The sequence below is a fragment of the Bubalus bubalis genome, chromosome 12 (assembly GCF_019923935.1).
Source record: "Bubalus bubalis isolate 160015118507 breed Murrah chromosome 12, NDDB_SH_1, whole genome shotgun sequence".
NCBI lineage: Eukaryota > Metazoa > Chordata > Mammalia > Artiodactyla > Bovidae > Bubalus > Bubalus bubalis.
In genome coordinates this window covers 96247266-96273902 of record NC_059168.1, presented here as the reverse complement: position 1 = coordinate 96273902, position 26637 = coordinate 96247266, and the positions used below count along the sequence as shown (strand labels likewise).

The 26637-nt window shown below is 50.7% G+C and overlaps 1 protein-coding gene across 4 annotated transcripts in view; it reads right to left on the bottom strand.

The window, feature by feature from the left end:
- Window positions 1-23729: 23729 nt before the first annotated feature.
- Window positions 23730-26637, bottom strand: part of PBX3 (PBX homeobox 3) — a 234396-nt gene continuing 231488 nt past the window's right edge. For all 4 annotated transcript variants that reach the window (XM_025261681.2, XM_025261684.2, XM_025261683.3 and 1 more), the window contains one exon: window positions 23730-25277. In XM_025261681.2, coding sequence (XP_025117466.1) covers window positions 25185-25277 — 93 coding nt within the window. In that variant the 3' untranslated portion in view covers window positions 23730-25184. The remainder of the gene's footprint in view (window positions 25278-26637) is intronic.

Here is a 26637-nt window from a genome sequence, read left to right as displayed (position 1 = left end):
CAAAGGCCCTCTGAGCATCAGCCAGAAAGCAAGGTCCCTGAGAGGCAGCAGGCAGAGGCCGGGCTTCTCCCGTCCAGGCAGGGAGCTGGACAGCCTCAAGCATCACCCTCACACATGCCTGTGGGCCCACATGGAGGCCCTGTCACGGGTGTGAGCCGCACGCAGGGGCCCTGTCACGTGTATGTTTGCCACACTCAGAAGCTCTATCATGTGTGTGAACCACACGCAGAGGCCCTGTCACACATGTGAGCCGCACGCAGAGGCCCTGTCACGTGTGTGCGCCACACGCAGAGGCCCTGTCACAGGTGTGAGCCGCACGCAGGGGCCCTGTCACATGTATGCACCACACACAGGGGCCCTTTCACGTGTGTGTGCTGCACACAGAGGCCCTGTCACGTGTGTGTGGGCAAATGCAGACACCTGGGCCACGCCGTGTGCCTGAGCCCAGGAGCACAGCCAGGCAGCCGCTGCACAGCGCCCCAGGGAGAGAGCCCCACCTCCCAACCACCTTTCTCCCTAGAGGGAAGTGCGTTCTCCAGGCAGACAGGCCACTCATTCCTCCAGCTCCTGTAGGAGGAGCTAGGAACCTGGGCTGAACCATCTTCCGTTCTCGGGCCTCTTTCCTCACCTGCTCATGCCAGAGCTGAGGACAGGATGGGGGTCATAAGGGTAGGCCCTCACCGTGCTCCCCTTGAATCACACCTGGACACATGGAGGGGTAGGGATTCCAGGCCAGAAGAAGAGCTGGAGGCCAGAGTAGCTTCCTGCCAGTAGCCCCCTTAAGAATTCAGCTTTCGGAGGGCCAGGCTCCAGAATCGCCCCATAATTCTGGAGGAGATATAAAATAGGTCATTGGCGTAATCCTGGCCAAATTGGCCTCTCGCAGATCAGCTAGGCCGCGCTCCTCGGGCCTAATTATCCCATATTTGGTCAATAAGCCATTAACACGGCGCCTTGGATGTTAATAACCATTTCATGAAAAAGTCGGTGTAATTTATGAGATCAACACTGGTTAGCAAAATTAATAAATATTTCATTCGGTGAGATTTATCCTGGTGTGCTCCCGACAGGTGGGTGGAGGGCCCTGGGGCAGCCCTGGGGAGCAGGTAGTCGGGGGAGAGGCAGGCCCGGTTCTCATTTGGGCCAATAAACATTTACCTCAAATTCTATTGCCATAAATCCACAGGCTGGATGAGGGAGTCCAGTAAAACCTGACTTAACATTATGTTCTGGCCATTAACAATATTTATATAGATGTCACTTCTGGAGGCTTAGAGTCGCCAGGCAGGGCCCAGCAGCCATGACAGGAGCCAGCTTGGAATCCTCTGGAAAGGTTTGTGCCTGGGGAGGCCTAGGGACAGTGGGATAAGCCCCAGATAAGCTCTCAGACACCTCTGTGTGACCTGGGGCAAGGGTCTCTGCCTTTCAGTGCCTCAGTTTCCTCATCTTTAAAATGGGAGTGTTAACAAGAGCCATTTGGGGACTTCCCTGGCAGTCCAGCCAGCGGTTAAGACTTCATCTTGCAATGCAGGGGGTTCAGGGTCGATCCCTGGTCAGGAAGTTAAGATCACACATGCCTTGCAGCCAAAACAAAAAAAAAATTTTAAACAGAAACAATATTGTAACAAACTCGATAAAGACTTTAAAAATGGTCCACATCAAACAGGGGCTCTGTAACAACCTGGAGGGGTGGGAAAGGTGGAAGGCTGGAGGGGAGGGGTGGGAAAGGCGGAAGGCTGGAGGGAGGTTTAAGAGGAGGGGACGTATCTATGTGTGCTAGGCTTAGTCGCTCAGTCGTGTTCAACTTTTTACTAACCCATGGACTGTAGCCTGCCAAGCTCCTCTGTCCATTGGATTCTCCGCACAAGAATACTGGAATGGGTAGCCTATCCCTTCTCCAGGGGATCTTCTCAACCCAGGAATTGAACCCAGGTCTCCTGCATTGCAGGTGGGTTCTTTACCAGCTGGGCTACCAGGGAATATGTATACCTATGGCTAATTCATGTTGATGTACAGCAGAAACCAAACCAATATGGTAAAGCAATTATCCTTCAATTAAAAATAATTCTTTTTTTTAAATGGTCCACATCAAAAAAGAAAAAAATCTTTAAAAAAAAAAAGACATTTTATGGGCAGCCGAGAGGATTAAGTCCTATAACACAGCGTAAGCCCCTGGTACCTAGTGAGCACCCTGTGTATGGACTCTGATCGCATTAGATTATCAGCAGAGGCGGCCAGAGGACTCTGCCCTTCGCTCTGACTGGGAGAAGCGCTGTTGGGGACACTCAGCCTTTTTAAACTGGAGTCTAGTATTGGCCAGATGCTGTGCGCCTCGTATTCATGTTCCCACAATCATCCTGCAGGCTGAGCACTCTTGATATCCTCGCCTTTGAAAAGGGGATACTGAAGCTCAGAAAGGCCAAGTGACCTGCCCAGGGTTATGCAGCAGGAAGTGCTTATTATTACTGTTGTTTCGTCGCTAAGTCACGTCCAACTCTTTGAGACCCCATCAACTGTAGCCCTCCAGGCTCCTGTGTCAGTGAGATTTCCCAGGCAAGAATACTTCAGTGTGTTGCCATTCCCTTCTCCAAGGGATCTTTCTGATTCAGGGATCAAACTCACTTCTCTTGTGTCTCCTGCATTGGCAGGCCAATTCTTTATTGCTGAGCCACCAGGGAAGCCAGGAAATGCTACAGTCAGACTACTCAAATCTGGATCTGAGATGTCAAGCCTCTACCCTTGCACCTCTGTGTCCTCCAGCCTGGGAGTGCCCTGGCTGGGCGTGGTTATTGCCTGGGCCCTCAGGGAGCACCCAGCAAACACCACCCTGCTCCTCTGCGCCTTTCTGGCAGCCAGACTGGAGCCTTGGGCAAACTGACAGGCCCCGGGTGGATGCCAGAGCCCGTGGTGGTTAAAGAACTTTCCAGGAGAACCAATTCGCTTTCCACGGGGAACTTTCCACCAGCATTGATTTTCACTCTCCTCGCCTGGGGTAGATTTGATTTGCGAGGAGAAGCTCTTCCAGCAGGCAGAAGCAATTGTGTGAAATAAAAGCTCCAAATGTGACAGGCTCATCGGCTGTGGAGGCCAGAGCCGGGACTGAGGGGGCTGGGAATGGGGTGGGGGTCCCTCAGTGCCTACGGCAGAATCACCCTTTCACACCTGCGGCCTCGAGGCAGCAGCCAGCCCAGCTCTTCTCCGGCTCCCCCTAAAGGCAGCCAGGCTGGTGGACTTGCCCCTTGCCTGCAAGGCTCCATGCAAGTGTGAGCATGAAAGTGTTAGTTCTCAGTCATGTCCAACTCTTCGCAGCCCCACAGGTGGTAGCCCGCCAGACTCCTCTGTCTATGGGATTCTCCACTGGACACTCCCTTATCCAGGGGATCTGCAATGCAGGAGACCCAGGTTCAATCCTTGGGTCAGGAAGATGCCCGGGAGAAGGAAATGGCAACCCACTCCAGTACTCTTGCCTGGAGAATTCCATGGACAGAGGACCCTGGTGGGCTACAGTCCAAGGGGTCAGAGAGTTGGACACAACTGAGCGGCTAACACTAAGTTACTAACCCAGTGCCCAAGGGTGATAGGTTGCAGAGGGAGAGGGCTGTGGGCCTGGGGGGCACAGGGTTGACCAGGGGGTCGAGATGGAGTGGAGAGCCATCTCCAGGAGGGAAGGAAGTGAACGCTGCAGAGGTGCTGGGAAGGGAGTTCTGGGCAGAGGTCAAGGAGGAAGTCAAGGAGGCTGGTGAGCTGGGGGGAGGGGGAGGTCCCAGTGGGACCAATGAAATAAAGGGCTGTGGATTTTCTCTCCAGTGACAGGGAGGGTGGGGACAGGGTTCAGGTTTTAGGGGGAGCTCTGGCTGCTGAGTGGAGAGTGAAAGGGGTCGAAGGCCAAACCTGGGAGCTGGAACAAGCATGGAGGAGGCTCTTGCCTCCCAGCAACGGCCACTGTCACTTGGTCCAGGGTGGAAGCAGGGGGAGAGGTAAGAAGCGGTTTCTCATGACACATTCACTTTCCTGGTGGCTTGATGTGGCGTGTGAGAGAAAGTGGAGTCCAGGCTGTTAGATTTGTGGCCTGAGCATCTGCTAAGTGAGGGGCTGGACCAGAAACAAATAGAGAGCCAATAAAACACGGGGAACTGGGAAGGGTCAGGAGGGTGGACACAGGATGTGGCAGGGAGTTCTGTCGGTCAGCAGGAAGGCATCTTGATGGGGGAGGCCACATGGCAGCGGGAGGAGGGGTGGGAGCCAACCAAGCAGAAGGATGGAGAGGGAGCAGGCAATGAGGGAGGAGCCGCTCCCTCCAGGGCCAGGCTGAGAGGAGAGGCCAGCAAGGCGGCAGGCCGGGCCGGGCTGGACCTTTGGGCCTGGAACACTCAGAGACCAGGGCGTGAAGACAGCTTGGATGCCCTGGCACCAATTTTGCAATGGGCCCTGTGCCAGGTTCTTCACTCACGATCCCATCTTGTGAGGGCGGTGTTGACTCTGTTCCCATTTTGTGGACAAGGAAATGGGGGCCGAGAAGCCAAGTGACTGCCAGTATAGAGTAGCACCGATGCATTTCAAAACTGGGGCTGTCTCTCCCTGCACCTCCAACCTCTCCCCATGCCAGCAGCTGGAAGGCTGGGGGCTATGAAGGGGAGACCCCTGGAGGCTGGGCAGGCAATGAAATACCCCTCCATAAAGAGATGCCTGCAGGGAGGGCCCTCTAGGGCTTCAGCCATGCACGTGGGTGCTTGGGTGTTTTAGGGGAGCTGGGCTGGGCCTGATGCAAGCTGGGGCAGCGGTGGCTCCCCAGCACAGGCGGGACCTCCACGGGCATCCAGACGTGCTGAGGGGCTCTGCCTTGACCTGGAGGGAAGCAGGAGAGAAGGCAGGATGGGGAGAGAGACCAAGCAGCCAGGGTGCAGGAAGCACAGGGCACCTGGGAAGGGCGCAGAGCGGCCCACAGCAGCCTGAGGGGCAGACAGAGCGGGACCTTGCCCTCCCTCTGAGACCCCAGCTGAGTGGCCTGACCGTCTGCGGGGCACTCCCCTGCACTGTGTCATCGCCACGGCCCCTAATCCTGAGAGGCAGCAAGGCGCCTCGCCTCCACTTTGCAGATGAAGAGCTGGGGAGAGGCAGAGTCCCCACCTGTGGTCACATAGCCCGAGGCGGCAGAGCCGGGATGGAAACTGGGTTTGAGGGTTTTAGGCTTCCCTTGTGGCTCAGCTGGTAAAGAATCCACCTGCAATGCAGTAGACCTGGGTTCGATCCCTGGGTTGGGAAGTTCCCCTGGAGAAGGGAAAGGCTACCCACTCTGGTATTCTGGCCTGGAGAAGTCCATGGACTGTATAGTCCATGGACCGTATAGTCCATGGGGTTGCAAAGAGTCGGACACAACTGAGCGACTTTCACTTTCACACTTCACACGCCCTGCACTGGGCCAGCGAGGAGGGGCAGGCAGGTGGGCTCTGGAAGGGCACAGGGCAGAGTTGCCAGGCCTCTGTCATTCCTGCCCCGAAATCATACTAGTGTGACATTGGTGGGGGAGCCCGCCTCTCTGACCTCAGGGCTGATGAGAGCACAGGCCCGTGGGGTGGGTGTGAACCCGGAGTGGGACCAGGTACAGGGGGCCTGTCTGTGCCTCACACGGAGCCCTGCTCACTCTTGACCTGGCCCTGACCTGTCGTGAGCCTCCCTCCAGAGTTTGATGCCCCTAGTACAGTGAGGACCTGGGGCAGCCCTTCGGGGGATGCAAACATGAAGGACGGCTTTGGCTGTGTGGCCTTGGGCCAGTGACTGTCCCTCTCTGAGCCCCAGTTTCTTCCTTGTGAAATGGTCTTATACCTGTTCAACTGTTTATTGACTAAGTACCTACATTAGGCCTGTTTGTGGGCTTTTGACGAAGTTGTCAATCCTCACCAAGCTGACATCCTAACAGGGAAGAGGGAACATAAACAAACTTAAGAGATGAGAGAATGATGGATAAACTTCTTGGGGAAAAGGGAAAGTAGAGCAGGATGAGGGTGGGGGCAGGTTACAGGATTAAAAAGGTGTCAAAGTACAGCCCCAGCAAAGCGGCAAGATTCCAGCAAAGACATGACAGAGGTGAGGGAAGGAGCCAGGCAGGTACCTGTGGAAGATTGATCCAAACTGAGGGAAAGGCAGATGCAAAGGCCCTGGGGCAGGCCTGTGCCCCAGCAGGTGTTGGAGGAGCAGGAGGAAAGCCCGCATGGCTGGGAGAGTTTGGGTGGGGATCACTCTGGAACAGAAAAGAAGTAGGTGGCAGAGTGTGTTGGACTTCGGTTTAGCAAAGGAACAGCGTTGAAACCTGGAGTGGCAGTGAGGAGTCAGAATGCCAGGCGTAGATGGCAAGTCAGCACATAGTAAGTGCTCAGTTAATGCATTGCAATTATCGCTGCCTCTAATTAGATGATTTGCAAAGAGTCAGACATGGCTTAGTGACTAAACAACAGCAATACTTTATAAGGGGTGGGGGTGACTCAGGGTCTCGCCCTTTGGGCAGGAGCTGGATTTAAGTGGCCCAGGCTGTCCCTCACTCCACCTCCCTCCTTTCACCATGGGCTGGGGGCTGCTCCCTCTCTCAGCCTCTTGAGAATTTTCTGAGGTCTCTCTGGCCCTCAGGCCTCGGGAAGTTTGCAGAGTGAGGGGGTGGAACCACGGCCACAGTGGCATTAAATCAGCCCCCGGCTCCGGAAGAAATCACACCAAGAAGTTGTTAATACCTTTATTATGGGCTGAAATGTATTCACGATATTAAAAGACATCCCATTTCTGCCCCCCGTGTCACATCTGAGATGTAGCGTAGATAAATGATATATCACCGCACAAGATCTACCGAAACCATTAGTAACCATGACATTTTGACGTCAGATTTTAAAAAATTCCTAAGTAATCTTTTTGATTTATGAAATGCTGTCTGGGTTCATCGAGAGAGATCTCAGATTTATCACCGCCTGGTTAGAATTATTAATGATTTTCAATTTGTAAATCTGAAGTCAAGAAAGTCTGTGGGCTCTAGATGAAAACTCCCGCCAATGAAGTTTAGCCCACAGAGAGATGGGCCTTCTCTCCTTCTTTCTGGACGCTTGACATCGTCTCCCCACAAACCCTGTGTGTCTGCAGCAGGCAGGATGGAGCGGGGATCAGTGGCAGGACCCGCTCTAGGCAAAAGAGCTGTCCCACTTCACAGCCCATGACCACTCCCCTCCCAGCTAGACACGCACAGGCTTGGAAAACTGCTCAAGTCAATTTAGGCGGGGGTGGTCAGAAGGGATGCAGCCAGGGAGGCACACAGCTCCTGTCCTCCCTGAGTCTAGCTCAGGCCTCAACTCAGCCCCAGGCCCCTCACACCACGGAGACGCCTGGACCAACCCCTCCTTGTCCAAGGCAGCAGCCACATGGACCACACTGGTAGCAGAGCACCCCGCTTCTAGGAGCGCCCCTGGATGAGAGGCTACCTGCCTGACGGTCTCTTCATCTGCATCCCCATCAAGGCCTCCATCTGTCCCCCAGTCTCAGAAACTACCTTGACCTGGACTGGGGGTCCGCTGGAGGTAGAGCCAACCACGGTTGAACCCCCAGACCTACTATCTGGTCCCCCTGGGGTCTCCCCCAGACCTGAGTCAGGCTTATCACCCCAGCATGTGCCCCACACCACGCTGGACCCAAAGCCCAAGGTTCATGGCTTTCACCCACCTGAGTGTTGTTAGATCATCAGGGGAGATCCAATGCCCAGGCATCACCCCGAACCCACTGACTCAGAACTCTCAGGTGGTTCCAACATGCAGTCAAGTCGGAGACCCAGTCCCCCGCATCGCTACCAACTGTCTCCTTTCCTTCCCACTGACCACCACTGCCTGAGACCTCACTCCTCTCCAGGGCCAAGGAAGCCTTCGGTCTTTGTTCTCCCCTTCTCTGACCCCTCCTCCTGTGACCCTCCGAGTCCTCCAGGCTGTGTCATTCCCCTGCCCACACCCTCAGTGGCTCCCATAGGCCCCGGGAGGAACGTGACCCTCCTTCTTGGCTCCCGCTGGGGTCTGGAGGGGGCCAGGGACTGCGTGAGGCCATGCAGGGAGCCACCTGCAAGACAGAGCCAGACCCAGAGTGCCCCTCCTGGGCCCGATTCCCAGGAATCCCCATACTCCAGCTTCCCCACTGGACTCAGAGTCTGGCTCCAGAACCACCCTTCTACCTGGGCAGGAGGAAGGCCCCATGGGGTGGGGGTGGGGGTGGAGGCGATCCCTGGAGAGCCAAGTTCACCTACCACTAAATAGGGGTCCAGGAGTCTGCTCTCTCACCCCTGCAACCCAGGCATAAGAGGAGTGAGTAAGTCTCAGATTCCTGATCTATAAGACGGCAATCATGGAATTCCCGATCCCTGGAGTTCAATAGAATTTAAGCCACGTTTGCGTGGCCAAGCTCAAGACCAGCCCACAGGGAGCCGCCAGGAACAGACAGCTGCTGTCAGAACTGTGGTTAATTGTGAGACTCGAGTGAGGCCCTGTCTGAAAGTATTCCTGCACTGGGTTCAAGTTCTTGATGTGCTATTTGCTGAACTGTAGCCTTGGCCTCTCTGAGCCTCAGTTTCCCTAAAACTAGGGCCCATTCCTTCCCCTGTCTGGCCCAGCCCCACTCCCACCCCTCTCTGTGTGGACATGAGATCACTTTGGCAGTGACCTGGCAGCAAACACCCCTCCTAATAATAACCACCCCAGCTGTCGACCTCAGAGTGAATGATGCTTTGACAGAGAAAATATATATCAGCCTCATTTTTTTTTCTCTTGATCCACAATTCTAAGGGAAAATTGAAATCCCATTTCTGTGAGTTTCACAGACAGGAAGATGAATTTTCAGTCAATGCAGGAGATAGGTCTTGTAGCCCCTGCCTTTTCCTCTGATGTCAGGGAGGGTTCAGGGGGCAGCAGAGAGGCCAGGAGACCAAGGCAGGAAGTGAGTGGACAGAGGGAGGGAGACAAAGGGTGGAGTCCCTGCACCGACACAGAGGCAGGGACACAGGGGAACCAGGCCAGCACCAGGCTGGCCTGTTCTAGTGGCTCCTGGGGGGCGATGGGGAGGATGCTGCAGAGAGGGGCCGGGCTGCCCTGTGCCTGGTTCCTGGCACAGAGGAGCTTCTGGCAAGCAGGTCCTGAATGAACGCACACATTAATAAATCAACCAACCCAGGTGGCATGTCACCTAAGCTCTCACATGGTGATCTCATCTAATCTCCCAGTACACCTGTGAGGGTGACACCATTGTGCCCTTTTCACAGATGAGCAAGTGATGATGAGGGATGATGGTGGTGACGGTGGTGGTGACGGTGACGGTGGTGGTGACGGTGAGGATGAGGGTGGTGATGGTGGTGATGGTGATGGTGGTGGTGATGGTGAGGATGGTGGTGGTGATGGTGGTGGTGGTGATGGTGATGATGGAAGGACGGTGATGGTGTATCTTCTGAGCTTCTGCTGGTGACTGGCAGGACTCAGCATCCCTTGGCTTGTAGACACATCACTCCAATCTCCTCTGGTGATTGGTCCTCCTCTTGGTCTTTACATGCCCTCCTCCTTGTGTCTGTGTATCTTTGTTTTCAAGACATAGTCACATAGGATTGAGAGCCCACCCTAATCCAGTGGGACCTCATCTGAACTTGATTTTGCCTGCAACCACCGTATTTCTAAGGCAGGTCATGTTCACAGGCTCTGGGTATCAGGACTTCACCCTCTCTTTCAAGGGGACCTCATTCAACCCATCACACACTTCTCAGAGTTTCCATCTAGAATGTTAGCAATACCAGAGCAGGGGCTGGGGGTGTATTTTACTCTCTGCTGCATCCTCAGTGCCTAGAAGAAACATCTGGCACAAAGTGAGTGCTCAGCAAATATTATTGAGGAAGGAAATAAATCTCAAAGGGCCTTCCCACTCCCGAGATGTGGACACACCAGCAACACCCTTATACATACCCCATGATAAACATGTGGGCCAAGCATGGCAGCGCCACACCCAGACCAACCAGCCCCCAAACACACAGGTCACCCCCTGGCACCCAGGCTGGTGCAACATATCAAACAGCCCTTGATGTGACCCCTGCTCAGAAACACACAGAAGTCACCATCCTCGGAGGGACAAGCACACGACGGAGCACACTTGCAAGCTTCACAAAGACCTCCAGAGGCTCACCGCTCACCATGGCGGGTGCCAGGGGTCATCAGAATGTCAGATGTCGGCTCTGATTTTGTGACCCATCAAGGGCTGGGAGGAACATCCTGGGAGTCCTTGTTTGATCCTACATCCATCGCTGAAGGCTTCAAAACTCTAATTTCACTATAACATGTAAATTAATCAGATGCCAGCGGGCCAGGTGGGCAGAGGGGCGATGGGGAGAAACCTGTGAGGAGGGGAAAGGGGGAGGGGTGGGGAGGGGAAGCCTGGGGACTCTGAATAGCCGTCCACCTGGACAGGACACAGAACTAACTGCGCCTGTGATTACGAATGCTTCCCCAAGGAGGTGCCTGGACTGGATGTCACAGCCACTCTGAACCAGGAGCGTTGACTGATGAGCACCTACTGTGTGCAAGGCCATCGGTCCAGCCACGCATAAGCAAGATCTCATCCAGCCCTCACACAGCCCTGTGAGGGAACATCCCCATTTTACAGATGGGAAGCTGAAGCTCAGAGACTATCTCCATTTTACAGATGGGAAGCTGAGGCTCAGAGAGGAGAAGGGCACCCCAGAGCTGTGCAGCACTGGACTCCAAGGGTACATTCCTCCCATACATCCCACAGCCACCGCCAGGCTTGGCACACCCATTACAGGCTGCTGTGATGTGAGGGGCAATCTCCTGGGACGAGTCCTGCAAGCCTGTGTTAGACATCCCCCTTTGTAAGGTCAACATCCCCTGAGACACCAGACCCAGACCACACACTGTGGGGGTCTTGCTGGTGAAGACAGACAACTCCAGACTGAATTTGAACACCGGCCTTAGTCCCTGACCCTGGTTATGTTTACATGCATCTGAAAGCTCTAAAGACTCTTCTTCCTCTTCTGGTCCTCATCCTATGATGGAGACAAGGTCATTATCCTTGACCCCTGGCCACAGCTGCAGCTCAGAGAAGGTGTGATGGTGGAGTGGTTAGGCTCGCCAGCTAAGAGTTGGGCTCACCAGAACTGATCTTGACTGGGGAGCTTGGGCGGGAAGCTTCTGTTCTCAGGGCGCGGTTTTCTCAAATGCAACTTGGAGCTCGTAAGTCCAAAGAGATGATATTCACCAAACATTTAACCCAGAATCTGGCCATTAGGAAGCATCACTGAGTCACTGTCTGCTATTATTTCTCCATTCGTTATCGTTAGAGGAAAAGTGCCCCGAGTTTTAAGCAAATCAGCATCTTGGAAGATACTCCCATCCAGGTTCAGGTTGAAGTGAAGGAGGAACCAGGAAACTTGTCAGTAATTTGAGGCAAATGTGCAGACACGAGGAGTCTCTGAGCTGACTCGGGGAGTGGGCAGTCTGTGGGGGAGTCATGGCTCTAATACCCTAGCTTCCCGACTCTGTTGCACTAAACAGCAAGATTGCCTGAAATAGACACAATGCAGGATAGCCTTTCAGGGCAGATTCGAGTGTTTCTCTCAAAACTTCAAATGCATATGCCCTGAATCTGACTGAGCAACTCCACTTTTGCAAATGTATCCTACAAAAATGGTCAGCTGTGTCCCCAGTAATTCATGTTCAATGCTGTTTATGGAGCACTGTGATAAACCGTGTCTGTAGATCAGTTAGATGAAGACCCCTCTGCCATGGAGAACCAGGATGCCAACACCAAAGACCGCCTAAGTGTCTAGGAAGAAAAAGGAAGATGTCTAGTATGTTTTTTCTTTACAGAAAATGAAAAAAAAGGAGGGATTTCCCCGGTAGTCCAGTGGTTAAGAATCCACCTTCCAATGCAGGGGAAGCGAGTTCGATTTGTGGTTGGGAAACTCAGATTCCACTTGCCACAGAGCAGCTAAGGCCATGTGCTGCGACTGCTGAGGCTGCACACCACAGCTAGGGAGCCCAGGAGCTCTGCAGGCCACACGCTGGATGAAGATCCAGCATGCCGCAACCAAGGCCTGAGGCAGCCGAAGATAAATAATGAAGGGGTGTATGTGTGCGCGCGCGCGCGCACGCACGCGCATAAGGGAAAGTAAGGAAGCCGGGAGGGACTTTCTGCTTCCAATCCCGCGTGTAAAGAGCTTAGGGAAACAAACAAACCAAAACAAACAAAAAAAAGAGCTTAGGAATTGCCACTTCATCCAAACAACAAATAAAAAGCTGAACAAACTGAAAAAGCAGCAACTTGGTCACAGGGCACACGGCTGCCCCCACTTCTCAAACTGGAGAGACAGACAGGTGAACACAGAGAATCATAACTCCCCAGAGCAGAAACCCACGAGCAGACACCTCTGTGGGTCTTTTAGGCACAACAAAAGCACAATCCATGAAAGAAATAGTTGATAAGCTGGATTTCACTAAAATTTAAAATGTCTACTCTGGGGAGGGAGGCCTCACAGGGAGGGGACATATGTATACCTATGGCAGACCCACGTTGATGTACGGCAGAAACCAACACAATATTGTAATTCTCCTTCAATTAAAAATAAATTTTAAAAAATTTAAAAAATAAAATGTCTGCTCCGAAAGACAATGTCAAGAGAACAAAAAGATAAGCCACAGATGGTGAGAAAATATTTGCAAAAGCGAAGCCTGATAAAAGACTGTTATCCAAAATATACAAAAATCTCTTAAAATCTAACAATAAGAAAAAGAACAGCTAGATTAAAAAATGAGCAAAAGACCTGAGCAAACAATCCACCAAAGACACACAGATGGCAAATAAGGGAGCAAAAGATGTTCTACATCATACAGCACTGGGGACTCACAAATTAAAACGATACCACAGTATACTTACTAGAACAGCCAAAATCTAGAACACGGACAACAAATGCAGCAGAAACTCGCATTCACTGCTGATGGGAATGCTAATGGTACAGCCGTTTTGGAAGACAGTTGGGCAGTTTCCTACCACAGAAAAGTGAAAGTGAAGTTGCTCAGTCGTGTCCAACTCTTTGCAACCCCATGGACTGTAACCTGCCAGGCTCCTCCATCCATGGGATTTTTGAGGCAAGATTACTGGAGTGGGTTGCCATTTTCTTCTCCAGGGGATCTTCCTGATGTAGGGATCGAACCCAGGTCTCCCGCACTGCAGGCAGATTCTTTACCATCTGAGGCACGAGGAGTCTAAACACACTAAACACACTTCTATCCTCTTGCCCAGCAATCGCACTCAAAGGAGTTGAGCACGTATGTCCACACCAAAAGCTGCATGTGGATGTTTACAGCAGCTTTACTCATAATTTCCAACACTTGGAAGCAACCAAGATGCTCTTCATTAGGTGAATGCATAAATAAACTGTGGTACAAACAATGGAATATTATTCAGCTCTAAAAAGAAATGAGTTTGCTTGCAGCTCAGTGGGCTCTGTACTGAGGATCATCCTCTCCTGGGATGCATGGCCATAATGAGGCTAATAAAATGTCTCTTTGTTTAAAACAATAATAAAAAGAAAGGCGGTGCCAAGCCACAAAAAGACATGGAAGAACCTTAAATGCATATGATTAAGTGGAAGAAGTCAATCACACCTGAAAATACTATATGCATACGATTCCAACTATACAGCATCCTAGAAAAGGCAAAACTATGGAGACGGTAAAAGAATCTGTGATTGCCCGGGGTTAGGGAAGATGGCAGGATGAAGAGGCAGAGCACACAGTTTTCAGGAAAGTGAAACCATTCTGTGTGATATTATTCAGTGCAGTGTGGAGACATGCCATTACACACGCATCCAAACCCACGGAATGCACACCACCAAGGTGAGCCCTAACATAAACTATGACCTTTGGGTGATAAGGATGCATCATCAATTGCAACTCAAGTACCACCATGGTTCAGGATGTAGGTCATGGGGGACGTTGTGGGCATGTTGGGGAGAGGGAGTATATGGGAACTCTCCATACATTCCACTCAATTTTACTGTAGTAACTGGTCTAAAAAATTAAATCCAGGGCTTCCTCGGTGACCCAGTGGTAAAGAATCTGCCTGCCAATGCAGGAGACACAGGTTCGATCCCTGGGCCGGGAAGATCCCACATGCTGTGGATCAACTAAGCCCATGCACCACAACTATTGAGCCTGTGCTCTAGAGCCCAGGAGCTGCAACTGCTGAGCCCACTCACCCGAGAGCCCTTGCTCTAAAACAAGAGAAGCCACCGCAATGAGAAGCCTGCACATCGCAACTAGAGAGGGGCCCCTGCTTGCCACAACTAAAGAAAAGCATGCACAGCAGCAAAAACCCAGCACAGCCCAAAATAAATACAACTTACAATTTTTAAAAATTAAATCCATTAATTGTTTTAAAGACCAAGAGGAAGAAGGAAGGAAGGGGGAAAGGGGAAAGGGAAGGAGAGAGAAGGACGGAGGGAGAGGAGATATTGCCTGGTTTCACATTTCCAGTGAGAGGACCTAGCTTCTCAGTGACACTTCATCTGGACAGACCTCTTCGCTGGGGAAGGCCAGACCCCTGGCCGTGGTTCAGAGGGAGAAAGTTTAGACAAAGAGAAATTTGAGGGACCCAGTACAAGCGAGTGGGAGCCTGAGCATTTGGGTGGAGAAACTCATAAAACTTTATTGACAGACTCTAAACAAGATCTAAAGAAATGAAGATGGAGATTTGGCTCATGGATTCAAAGATTCAATATTTTAGAGATATCAGTTCTCCTGATGTGAGCCAAATCCAAATCCCAAGAGAAATTTTTTGTGACAGGTGACAAGCTGATACTAAAACTTATGGAGAAATATAAAGGGCCGAGAATGGTCAGAATATTGCTGAAACAGAACAAGGTGAGAGAACTTGCTCTATAAGCGCCCAAGATCAACCCCGAAGCCCTGTGAGTTAAGCCAGCGTGCCACCAGCACCAAGGCAGACATACAGGTCAGCAGCAGCAACTATACACATCGGTGGGCACTTGATGGGTGATGGGGGTGACGCTGCAGATCATTGGGGGAAAGACGAACTTTCCAATAAATGATGCTGGAACAACTAGACCCCCTACCTCACACCATACACAAAAGCAGTCACTCAAAAGGAAAAAAAAAATTGCTTTATTCATTAAAATTAAGCACTGTAATGCTGTTCATTAAAACACTACAAATCAGTAAGAAAAAGACAAAAAATGGAAAACAGCTTCAATAGGCGCTTTGCAGAAGAGAGAACTCAAATTAATCAGTAAACACCAGAAAAAATGGTGCAACCTCATTAGTAAGCATGGAAATTTGCATTAAAATCACAATGACATATCATCTTCAAACCAGCAGATTGGGAATAAATTTGAAATATCAGAAGTTGGCAAGGACTTTGAAGTGTAAATTGATATGACCAAAACAATTTGGCCTTGCCCAGTAAAGTTCACGAGAAGCACATACCCACAGACTTCCTTGGTGGTCCAATGACTAAGACGTCGAGCTCCCAGTGCAGGGGGCCTGGGTTCAATCCCTGGTCAAGGAACTAGATCCCACATGCCAAAACTAAGAGTTTCAATGCTGCAGCTAAAGATCCAACCTGCCTCAACTAAGACCCTGTGCAGCCCAATAAATTAAAGAATAAATAATTTTTAAAGTATAGAAGCATATACCCAGTGCCAGCAGGTCCCCTCTGGAGAAACCCCTGCATGTGTGAGCCAGAGGGAGTAGCGCCTCACTTTTCCCAGGGGCCTTCGTGACCTTCTTGGGCTTCTACTTCCCCAGGTCAGGCTGGGCAAAGTTCCTCCTGAGCCAGTGCTTGGGGAAGCGGTTGCTTTTTCACCACCCACGGTTTTTCCTTCTGTAAATGGCTTCCCAAAGGCTCCCCAAATCACGACCTTCCCCCACACATTGGGGCAACCCGACCCCGCTACTCTATTTGGCAGATTTTACCTCCCCTCTCCCACCTCTTCAGAGAAGGCCTAAACTTCAGCCCCCACCCAGAGGCAACTTTCTTCCCTCTTGGACCTGTGCCTCCCCCTCTATGAAATGGGGCAACGACAGCTCGTGTCCCATAGGGCGTCTAGGGGACTCAGCCAGGCTGGGGCAGTCACTCCCTGACCTCAGGTGGTGCCCTCTTTTCCGTCTTACCTGAACCTCCACATCCCCCACGTGTCCAACTCTTTGCAACCCCATGGACTATACAGTCCACGAAATTCTCCAGGCCAGAATACTGGAGTGAGTAGCCTTTCCCTTCTCCAGGGGATCTTCCCAACCCAGGGATTGAACTCAGGTCTCCCACATTGCAGGTGGATTCTTTACCAGCCGAGCCACCAGGGAAACCTAAGAATACTGGGAGTGGGTAGCCTATCCCTTCTCCAGTGCATCTTCCCAATGAATCAAACCAGGGTCTCCTGAACTGCAGGCAGATTCTTCACCAACTGAGCTATCAGGGAAACCCTTCCATACCTCCCAGGGTCCCCCATCCCATCTGTGCCTTCCTCCTGGCTGAGCTCATGTCATCTTCGCAGAAGCCCTTTCCCACCTCCAGCCCATGAACGTCTCTCCCTTCCCAAACTTTCAGTTCACCCGCACATCAACCCATATTTCCCAAGACTTCCCCATCAGGAGGCATTATTTTTGGTGCTGGGGGATCGGTGGGGAACTTAGCAACCCCAGCCCCTGGTGGGGAGATTGTGCAGGCAGGTGGGTGGAAGGCGAAAGCAGGGAGATCACCCTGCAACCATCTCCCCCTCAGTAACCAGCATGGTGCCTGGTACACAGTAGGTGCTCAATCAAGAGTGGGTGACCATTAAAACGAACAATTGCGATGCATTGAGACTGCCCATACTCAAAAATCTAGGCTGCCGTGCATGTGTTTTGGTAGACACACAAATCTAAGCACACACACGTGTACCTGTGAGCATGGACACTTTAAGCCCACCTGCACACACAGACAGTCCCAAAGCATGCACCCAGCCCAGCCAGCATCCTCACACACGTGAATGCTGCCTCCTGCACAAAGCTCATTTATTTTGATTTATGAATATTACAAAAATAAACCTGAGTGTCTTCTTGGGGATTCTGTGATCCTGACATGGGTTCCCACGATATTGCTTTTTGCTCCTGGTTACCTGAAATTAGCAGAGTAATTCGGAATCTGCATCTTTATTTAAAAGAAAAAACTGTAGATGCAGAATTATAAAAATTTAATATGCTCCCAGGAAAATGAAAAATGAGAGGTTGTGATCTCGTCTAACACTTTCAAATGTGTTTATTAATTCATGTTTTAAATCATAAGTTTCATTCGGTGAGAGCCATGCACAGCAATAAGCCCGTTTTAAAATATTAATGAATAAACAATATTTCTCTATTGAAATATAACATGCTTCTTTGAACAATGGACCACCAGTAATAAATCAAAACCAGGAGAAAATTGCATTTCATATTTAATACAAGTTGAACTCTGCCTTTTTATAAATGATATCTTTTTTGTTTAATTGGCGTCAGTTCAGATCTAGCAGATTGCTAATAAAATTCTGGATTTCCATATTTAATGATGCGTACACTTTCTGCTGAAATTTTACCAGGAAAAAAGAATCAGCCTTTTATTATCTCCTGCGATGGTGGTGAGAGGTGAGGCCAAGGTCTGAGTCCAGTCTTGAGGGCTGGGAGTGAGCGGGCCAGAGTAGGTGGACTGAAGAGGCCAAATCTCCCCCAGGATTCTCACTAAGCAGGTGACATCCCCTGGCCATTTCTCTGCTGACCAGAACTGATCATTCTAGCCAGGGGAAGCAGAGATGACCAGGCATTCCCGTATCACCTGGAGCACCGTGTAATAATAACAGCAATGTAAAGGGAACCCACCCCATCCCACGGGCCAGGCACCGTGAGTGCAACTCATTCATCGTTATGACATCCCTACCAGGAAGGTGGGAACACATTCTCCCCATTTCACAGAGGAGGAAACTGAGGTCACACAGAGAGAGTGGAGACACACCCAAGGTCACACAAAGCTAGAAAGTGGCTGAACTCGGCCTGACTCTTCACACCATCTCATGCTGATTGGAAAGCAATGAGCCTGCCTGGTGGCAGAAGAACTGGGTTTTGTTAATAGCGAGTGAAATGGGACACAAGCTGGAGTTTGGGTGCAAATGATCAGCACAAGGCAAGCTGTGGGCTAACAGACAGTAAGAGCAGCCGGCCTCAGCCCCTGCAACACGCAGGACCCTGCACTGGTACCAACTTGCTTAATCCTCCCCACGATGCTGGGAGGCAAGTGCTTGACAGCAAAGGAAACAGGCACAGAGAGGTTATAGAACTTGCACAAGGACACAGAGCAGATGCGAAGCAGGGCCGGGATCCCCCCACGGGGGTCTCACCCAGAGCCCCCATTCATTAACGCTAAGTCACGGTGCTTTCCTCTCCACAGGGCCACACAGAACCCTGGGCATCTGTTGTCGTCTCTGTGGTGAGGCCAGTACCTGCTTGGCTGGGTGGTGACTCCCGGCAATGCACTTAATGGGGCCCAGCTGGAACGAGGCTCTGTGAACACCGGCGGAGCCTGGAACAGCTGAGTGACCAAGACCGCGGGGAGGTGGGCTCATTGTGCACGGGGCGGGGCCCCGAGGCCCAGCGGGGACATGTTATTCCTCGGCCTGAAGCGCCTGTGGACATGGCCGCCTCCTGAGGGGCTCCCTGGGGTCCCAGGCACCTGGAGAGAAGAGCCGATGGCTCTGTGTTGAGGGGAAAGGCCAGTACCCATCCCCTTCTCTCTCTGTTCCCACCTCCGAGTCTGTCCAGCATGACAAGAAAGAGACACTATGAGACAACCAGACACAAACAGTGGAAAATGTGGGTTTTCGCAAAGTCTCATAGAGCCCGCCTGTCAATGCAGGAGATATAAGAGATACACGTTCGATACCTGGGTTGGGAAGATCCCCTGGAGGAGGGCATGGCAACCCACTCCAGTATTCTTGCCTGGAGAGTCCCATGGACAGAGGAGCCTGGAAGGCTACAGTCCATGGGGTCGCATAGAGTTGGACACGACTGAGCAACTTAGCATACACATATCCCATCAGACTCATATTCCATCTCTGTGTGTATCTGGCCAAGTAGCTTCAGTTTTCCCATCTGTAAAATGGAGCGAATGCTAGAACCTTCCTCCCGAGGCCACTGTATTTGGAGAGAGCTGGGATGGAGGAACAAGCATCCACATTGGCACCCATGACCTTTCTGCTCACCGTGCCCCACCCCCCGCCTGGCCTGTGCCCAGGCCTTTCTCCTTGCCTGGTTCATCCCCTCTGGCCTCTACTCCCCACCTCCTCCCACCCCTGGCTCATTCCTGGTCTTCCTGAACCTCCTCCTGTAGGTTTCTGCTTGGATGTCCTGGAAGGGTAATAAAGCAGTACCCGAGGGAAAAAGAAGGGCCTGGCTCCGTGGGAGAACACGGTTGCCTTGCCCCAGCCCCAAAGGACAGGTGTTCACCAGGGAGATGGGTACAGAAGCACAGGTCCAAGAAGAGAGAGTGAGGAGGCTCAGGGAGGTTCAGTCCCTCACCCGAGGTCACACAGCCGGGAGGAGGCAGAGCCAAGATTCAAGCCTGCACCTGGGGGACTTCCCTGGCGGCCCAGGGGTTAAGAGTCTGCCAGCCAATGCAGCGAACACGGGTTCCATCCCTGGTCAGGGAAGATCCCACAGACCGTGGGCCAGCTAAGCCCGTGCACCGCAACGACTGAGCCTACCACAGCTACTGAGTCCATGTGACGCAACTACTGAGCCCACACACCCTAGAGCCTGTGCTCTGCAGAGAAGCCTCTGCAATGAGAAGCCCCTGCAATGAAGGGTAGCCGCCACTCACAAGCAGAGAAAGCCTGTGCGCAGCAAGGATGGCCCAGTGCAGTCAAAAATAACTAAATAAAATGGTCCATCTTTAAACAAACAACAAAAACCAAATCCGTGCCTGGGGGTGGGATCTGCTCCCACACAGAGGAGGGTCCATGTGGGCAGTGGGCTGAGGGCCCAGGAGCCAGGGCTAAGCTGCACACAGCCTGAACAGGCCCCCACGGGGCACAGGTCCTTGTGTGCGGCATCACGACACACACCACGACAGATACCATCCCCGCTCTGTTTTCCTCCTTTAGCCCCCAGGACCGCCCAAGCAGACGGTCTTCCTTGTCCCTCATCCCGCACTGTCTGTGACACACCTCCCGTCCGCCCCACAGGACGCTGTCCTCAGGAGGGCCCAGGCGACGAGACAGAGTGAGGAGGGCTGCAAGCTCTAAGGAATTTGGGGTGGGGAATGGTTCCTCTGGTCACGTCGCCCAGCAAGGGACCTTCCTTTTCTCCCCTGCTAGCTCACAGGGGCCTCTCTATGTCCCACTCCAAGTGGTGGCTCACAGCGTCGCAGGGGGCCTCTGCGGGGCATTCACCAGCTCTGTGGGAACACTTGGACAGGTGATATCACTGCTTTGAGCTTCAAATCTCCCATCTGAAGATGGGCGGCTAGCACCCACAGCATAGGACTCCATGGGAGATGCTAAGTAATGTACAGAGTTTACCTGGCGGAGATGCTGGTGAACTGGAGCTGTCAGCCCGGGCGGGGAAGGTCCCTTTCCCTCAGCACCAATGTGTATCTTACACCCCAAACACCTCCCCATCTGGGAGACTTAGCCCCTTGCCACCTCCTCTACTCAGTAAGGTGCTGGAGGGAGCTCTCCAACCCCGTCCTGCCCTCCCTGGCTTCTGGCTGGGACTGGCACCAGACCGATGCCCAGTCAGCACTGCAGAGAAGTTCTAACCCAGTTGGCAAGCCCACCTGGTCTGCTGTCCTTAGAGGCTTCCACACCACCCACGCACCTCCTGTCCAGTGGAGCTCCTCAGACACGAGCTCCAGAAATTCCTGAAAGTGTAATGGAGCAGGATCCTACGCGGTCTTGACAGACCCCCTCGCTGTAGCCTCTGCTGTAGCTTCTCTCCAAAGGCCCTGGCCTGAGGCACACTTCCTGAACTGTTTTGCCGACACTAAAACCACCACCAAATGGAAGAAATTAACTACCTGATGATCACCAGCATGTAGCCCATAGCCCTCAGACCTACTGGCGCCTAAGGATTGATAACGTTAACCCCTGTGACAATGCCCTGTTACCATCAGCCAGAGAATTGTGTGGGAGTTGATCTCTCACCCTGGGATGCCCCTCCCTCACCTGGCCTTTAAAAATGCTTTGCTGAAACCCATCAGGGAGTTCAGGCTTTTTGAGTACTTGCTGTCCTGAGCTCCTTGCTTGGCGCCCTGCAATAAACGCTGTCCTTTCCTTTCCCCACAACCCGGAGTCAGTCGATTGGCTTTACTGTGTGTCGGCAAGTGGACGCAAGTACACAGTGTCAGTAACAAAAGCACACGTTGTGTCATAGAAGCCCCCATGTACCCTTGTGCATGTGGCTGGATGCATGGACAGGCCCCCTAATCTGCAATGGGGTGTTTCCGGTGGTTTCCTGCTGCTGTGTTCTTTGAACTTGTGAGTGGGTTGTGGGGTCCTCACTTCTCCTGTCTTGGGGTTCAGACACCTACCAGTCTCTCCAGCACCCTGTCTGCTTTCTGAAGAAGGGCTAGGTCCAGGATCTTGGCCCCTTGAGGGTAGGGGCCTGATTTCACTGTGCTCTGGATTGAGAGCCTAACCCATTTCTTACCCCAGAAAAAGTACCTGGTGAAATCTATCAGATCAATACATTTCACCCACTCTGGAGGGAGACCTAAGAGCCTTGGGGCCCAAGTCTTGCCCCCGTTCCCTTATCTATGAAGCCAGGGTGCTTCTGGCCTCCGCTAGAGGGGTACTGAAGAGCAGAGAGGGAGTTATGTACAAGTGCCTCCGAAACTAGCTTCTGGGAAAGCAACTGATGTTTTCACTTAGGCCTCCCCAGAATACAGACTCATATCCTTCCCTCCTTAAGTGTTGGCAGTCATCATTTCTCACTAGGCTGGCCCAAGAGGAGACCTGGGGTGGTTCTCAGGAAATGTGTGTTTCTAGACTCTAAAGAAGATGTATTTGTGTCTGCGTGTGTGTCTGGTTTCCACAGGATATTTTTGCAAAACCACACAGCGTAGCGATGGTTTTATGTACAAAGATAAGAAAGGCTGACCCATAAGCTAATTGAATCATGCAAATAACTGCTTAGCCAGGGGAGAGATTCCTACAGGCAGGCGAGAGCCTGCTCAAGGGAGGACAGCTTTGAGGGCAGTTTATTTTATAAAGTTTACTCTCACAGTGTAACTGCCTCAAGATTAATGCGAACGGTGGCCCTAGCCCTTGTTTTGCCTGGCTTGACCAACTGAAATAGTAAAACAGTTGTATTTATCAGAGACAATTTGCTGCAACTGATTAACATTAATCTGATTTCCTGTGAGTCGATTTCCTCAAGATATAGTAAACAGGCCAATTACCTGCTATCGACTTCTTTTACTACAAAGCTTTAGATATTAGCGACAGATGAACATGTAAATACATGCAGTTTCTGACTATGTGAACAAAACAATGTTTAATCCGGCTGAAGGATTTCTAGTTGGTCTTACATCTTATCAGTTTAGTTTTCAAAGGTATGCTAAGACAGGTTGTGGTTTTTTTTCTGAAGCTCACTCTTTTTGGACAAACTTTCGTCTGTTCTAAACTGGTATCTCACCAAAGTTATGAAAGCAAAGAAGTGAATGTGACAAGACTGATTATTTATTTTAAAATTACCAAACAAGGGACTTCCTGGTGATCTAGTGATTAAGAATTCACGTTGCAATGCAGGGGACGCAGGTTTGATTCCCAGTCAGGGAACTAAGTGGAGAAGGAAATGGCAACCCACCCCAGTATTCTTGCCTGGAGAATCTCCTGGACAGAGGAGCCTTGGTGAGCTGCTATTCATGGGGTCAGAGTCGGACATGACTGAAGCAACTTAGCATGCAGGCATGCATTGGAGAAGGAAATGGCAACCCATTCCAGTATTCTTGCATGGGGAATCCCAGGGACAGAGGAGCCTGGTGGGCCGTCTATGCGGTTGCAGAGTTGGACATGACTGAAGTGACTTAGCAGCAGCAGCAGCAGCAGCAGCAGCAGCAGGGAACTAAGCTCCTATATGCCATGGAGCAACTGAGCTAATGCATCACAATTTGAGAGTCCTTGTGCAACAAAAAAAAAAAAAGAAAGAAAGAAATTTACAATGTGCCCCAAGACCCCATGAAGCCAAATAAATAAAAATAAATATTAAAAACAATTACCAAACAGGTCTTTGCATCCAGCAGGTAGGTGCCAGATGCATCATTAGGTCAGGAAAGAGCGAGCTACAAGAATACACACAGACCTGGGTTCTAAGCACAGCCCTTGTTGGCCTAGGCCTTTGACTTGGTGGGATCTGCTTAACTTTTATGAACTACAGTTTCCTCATCTGTGAAACGAGGATGGTATTTTCCTCGTGGTATTCTTAGAGCATAAATATCAAGCGAGGACACCTCACAGTGGTCTGGCAGCCGACCTAGAGCCTGCAGAGTGTGGTTAGCTACTCCAGCCCCATCTGGATTCACCTCAAGTCCCTCTCTCTGACAGGTTAAGCATTTACATGCTCAGGTCGGCTTCTAGATGGGTTTTCTCCTCTGCCTGCACAGACTGACTCACGTGGTGGGGTAAGAAACTTGCATCAACATTTAATCATGAAAGCAAAAAGTTTATTCATGTTTGAAACTACATATAACTACCACGAGGAAGACTTTTTCAATCCAGGGCGTAATCCAGTTAGAAAGGAACACGAAACGTTTTTAATACATTAGAATCACCGCCACAAATTATTTTCATGACTCAATCAGTTTCAGAATCGCATACAATACAAAAAGAGAGAAAGGAGAGGGGGCCCTATTACACAGGGTGAAATATACAGTACTGAATACTGAAATCTGAATGCATCACAATTAGTCATCGCTTTTTTTTTTCTTTTTCTTTTTTGCATGGATTAGTAACAAGATGAAGAACATTCAAAATGCTTCTCAGTATTTACAACAGTTTTACTGATCCTGTGTTAATTTAAGACCCAATGTTTCCACTCTCAGTTTTTTAAAAGTTGCGAATGCAACCCTGATTTTTCTTTTAAAAGATTACAATGTACATTACATTTTATGAAGAGAAACAAAGAGTTAATTACAAGATGCAAAAAGATAAGAAAGAGACAAACTACAGCGTGAGTATTGTTCAGAGGTAGTAAGTGAGCACTCTAAGCTACAGAACATGTTGAAATTCTATTGGTTCGTATGAGTTCGCATGAGGTAATAAAGCTGTGTTTTGATTGGTGAGATGTATAAATACTCTTTTGCTACACTATATACAACACTCCAGAGAGCAGGGCCTTTGTGTGGATGCCCGAGGACGTAGCAAACCTTGACAAGTCTGTGCAGCACCCAGCGCACACCGTAAAACCCCCAGACGGATCTCGTGGTCACCTGTATCAGCAGCAAGGATCTTCATCTCTCAAAACAATCTGGATCCATAATGTCATTACCGAGCAGACTCTGGGCACTGGTGCTTTCAGAGAGAGAAAAGATGCTACCGGTCTCTGATCTAATTATAACATAAGAAATCGAAACACAAGTGTGACGAGGAAGATTCTTAAACACAACCATCATTAACAGTTAGCCAAACAGCTCCTTTATTCCAACTCCATTAGTGATATGAAAGAAGGACAATCCAAGTCTGTGATGGAAATATGCAAGAAGTTCAATTTAGGTGAGGTGAGTCTTTGTATCTGCTTTAACGATTGAGGTTTAGCATATATGGTACTTTTTTACCCTTAAGGCCAAGTAATTGGCAAGTGAGAAACCATTCATGTAAAATATTGATAATAAATTATGATAAAATAGCTACAGGACTGTCAACAATGTTAAACCTTGGCCTAATTGGATAAAGTGCTTTTTTAACATTGTGTATTTTTTAAGTATAAATACAAATGATTATGATTCCTTAAAAAACAGATTTACCAAGTTCTCTAATAAGACAAGGTTTTACAGTAAAGCTGTAGATGGTGGGCTACAAAAAGCGCTTTCCTTTTCCTCCTATTGCTCTGAATGCACGGATCAAGGCATGTCAGCTCAGGGAAAAGTGTTGCCGGAGATTAGTTAGAGGTATCGGAGTGCACACTTCCTGGGCCTTCAGTAGGAGAAGTCACAGAAGATGGAGTTGTTGCGTCCTGCCAGCCTCCATTAGCCTGAAAGGGAAGCACAGTTCATCGGTGCACGTCTCCATATTAATTCTACTCCCCGACTGAAAATACCCTGATGACAACATGAGAGCAAAGATGCATTAGCAAAATGTATTTTCTAAACCCACTTTGGCAGGAGTTTGAAGCATGTGTTAAAGTGGGATTAAATGCATGTAAAACAAATCCATCCTACCAAGTAAAGACTTGGCAATAAGTCAGCACGCTGAAGGAGGGCTTCAGCTGGTCTGGAGCTGGCACCTCACTCGGTCTTTGATTTGCTGGTAAAAATCAAGTGACTCAAAAAAAAAAAATCTTGTAAGAAAGGAGCAGTGGAGAAGCTCAATGCAATGCTTTGGCAAGACCTTGAGCTCCACAAAGTAGAAACCTCAACCCAGCTTAATCCTCGTTTCCATAGAGAAGAAGTCCCCCCGACCTTTTTCTATACATGCCTGACAGCCAGCTCCTATAACCCTTGGAAAATGAAGGCCAGAAATTCCTTCCAAATAGGATTGTGTAGAATGAAAATGCATGAACTGTGGAGGCACACACACTATTCAAATCCGGATTCCAATTATCTGTAAGTGGGGCTCCTGCTCGGGCTGTTGCTAGCACTCCTCACAGGCTGCCGGCCCTTCCTGCCTCAGACCTGCACTGGCAGTAACAGTGCTCAGAAACAAATTTGCCTTATGTCTCGGCCTATAGAGGCAATTGCTGAAATCAATGTCTGATCAGATTTCTGCTGTGGCAGACAGCTTGTCGCTACATATTTTTATGTCAGTCAAGAAGAGGGAGGTGCTGGACTGGTGAGCTGGGGAACACTGAGTGGAAGTGACGGGGCGGGCCTTTCTGGAGAGACGGTGAGGGGAGCTGGCTGACACCCAGAGCCTGCGGCACAGCCCGGCCTCCTGCTGCACGGCCCCGAGACCCGGAGCCCCCGTACCAGTGAGGGTGCGGGGCGGGGGGGCCTCCTCCTGCCTCCCTCACATCCACCTGCCTCGCTCATATCCACCTGCAACTTGTTTCTTGAGTCCACCCAAAACGTCTTCTTTCTAGGCCTGTGCCGCTAGGCTGACTAAGAACTCTGTCTAGATTCCTCACCCAGCCCTGGGCTGGGAATTTCTCCTTCGCCCCACATGTTGTTCATAGGGAGCCTCTAAGTCTTCAGGTTAAATGCAGGGTCCTGCATGTAAAGCACCTTTCCTCCCCGTAGGTCCACAGAGAAATGGCGAGGAGAGGGTAAAGAGAAGAACCAAACTACCTCATAGAGCTGACCAGAGTCAAAGGGAAAAGGGTTTTCCACGCTGGAGGTGCATTCAATCCAGGTTAGGAAGATAAATAAATAAAGCTATGGCGGTCTATCTTCAGA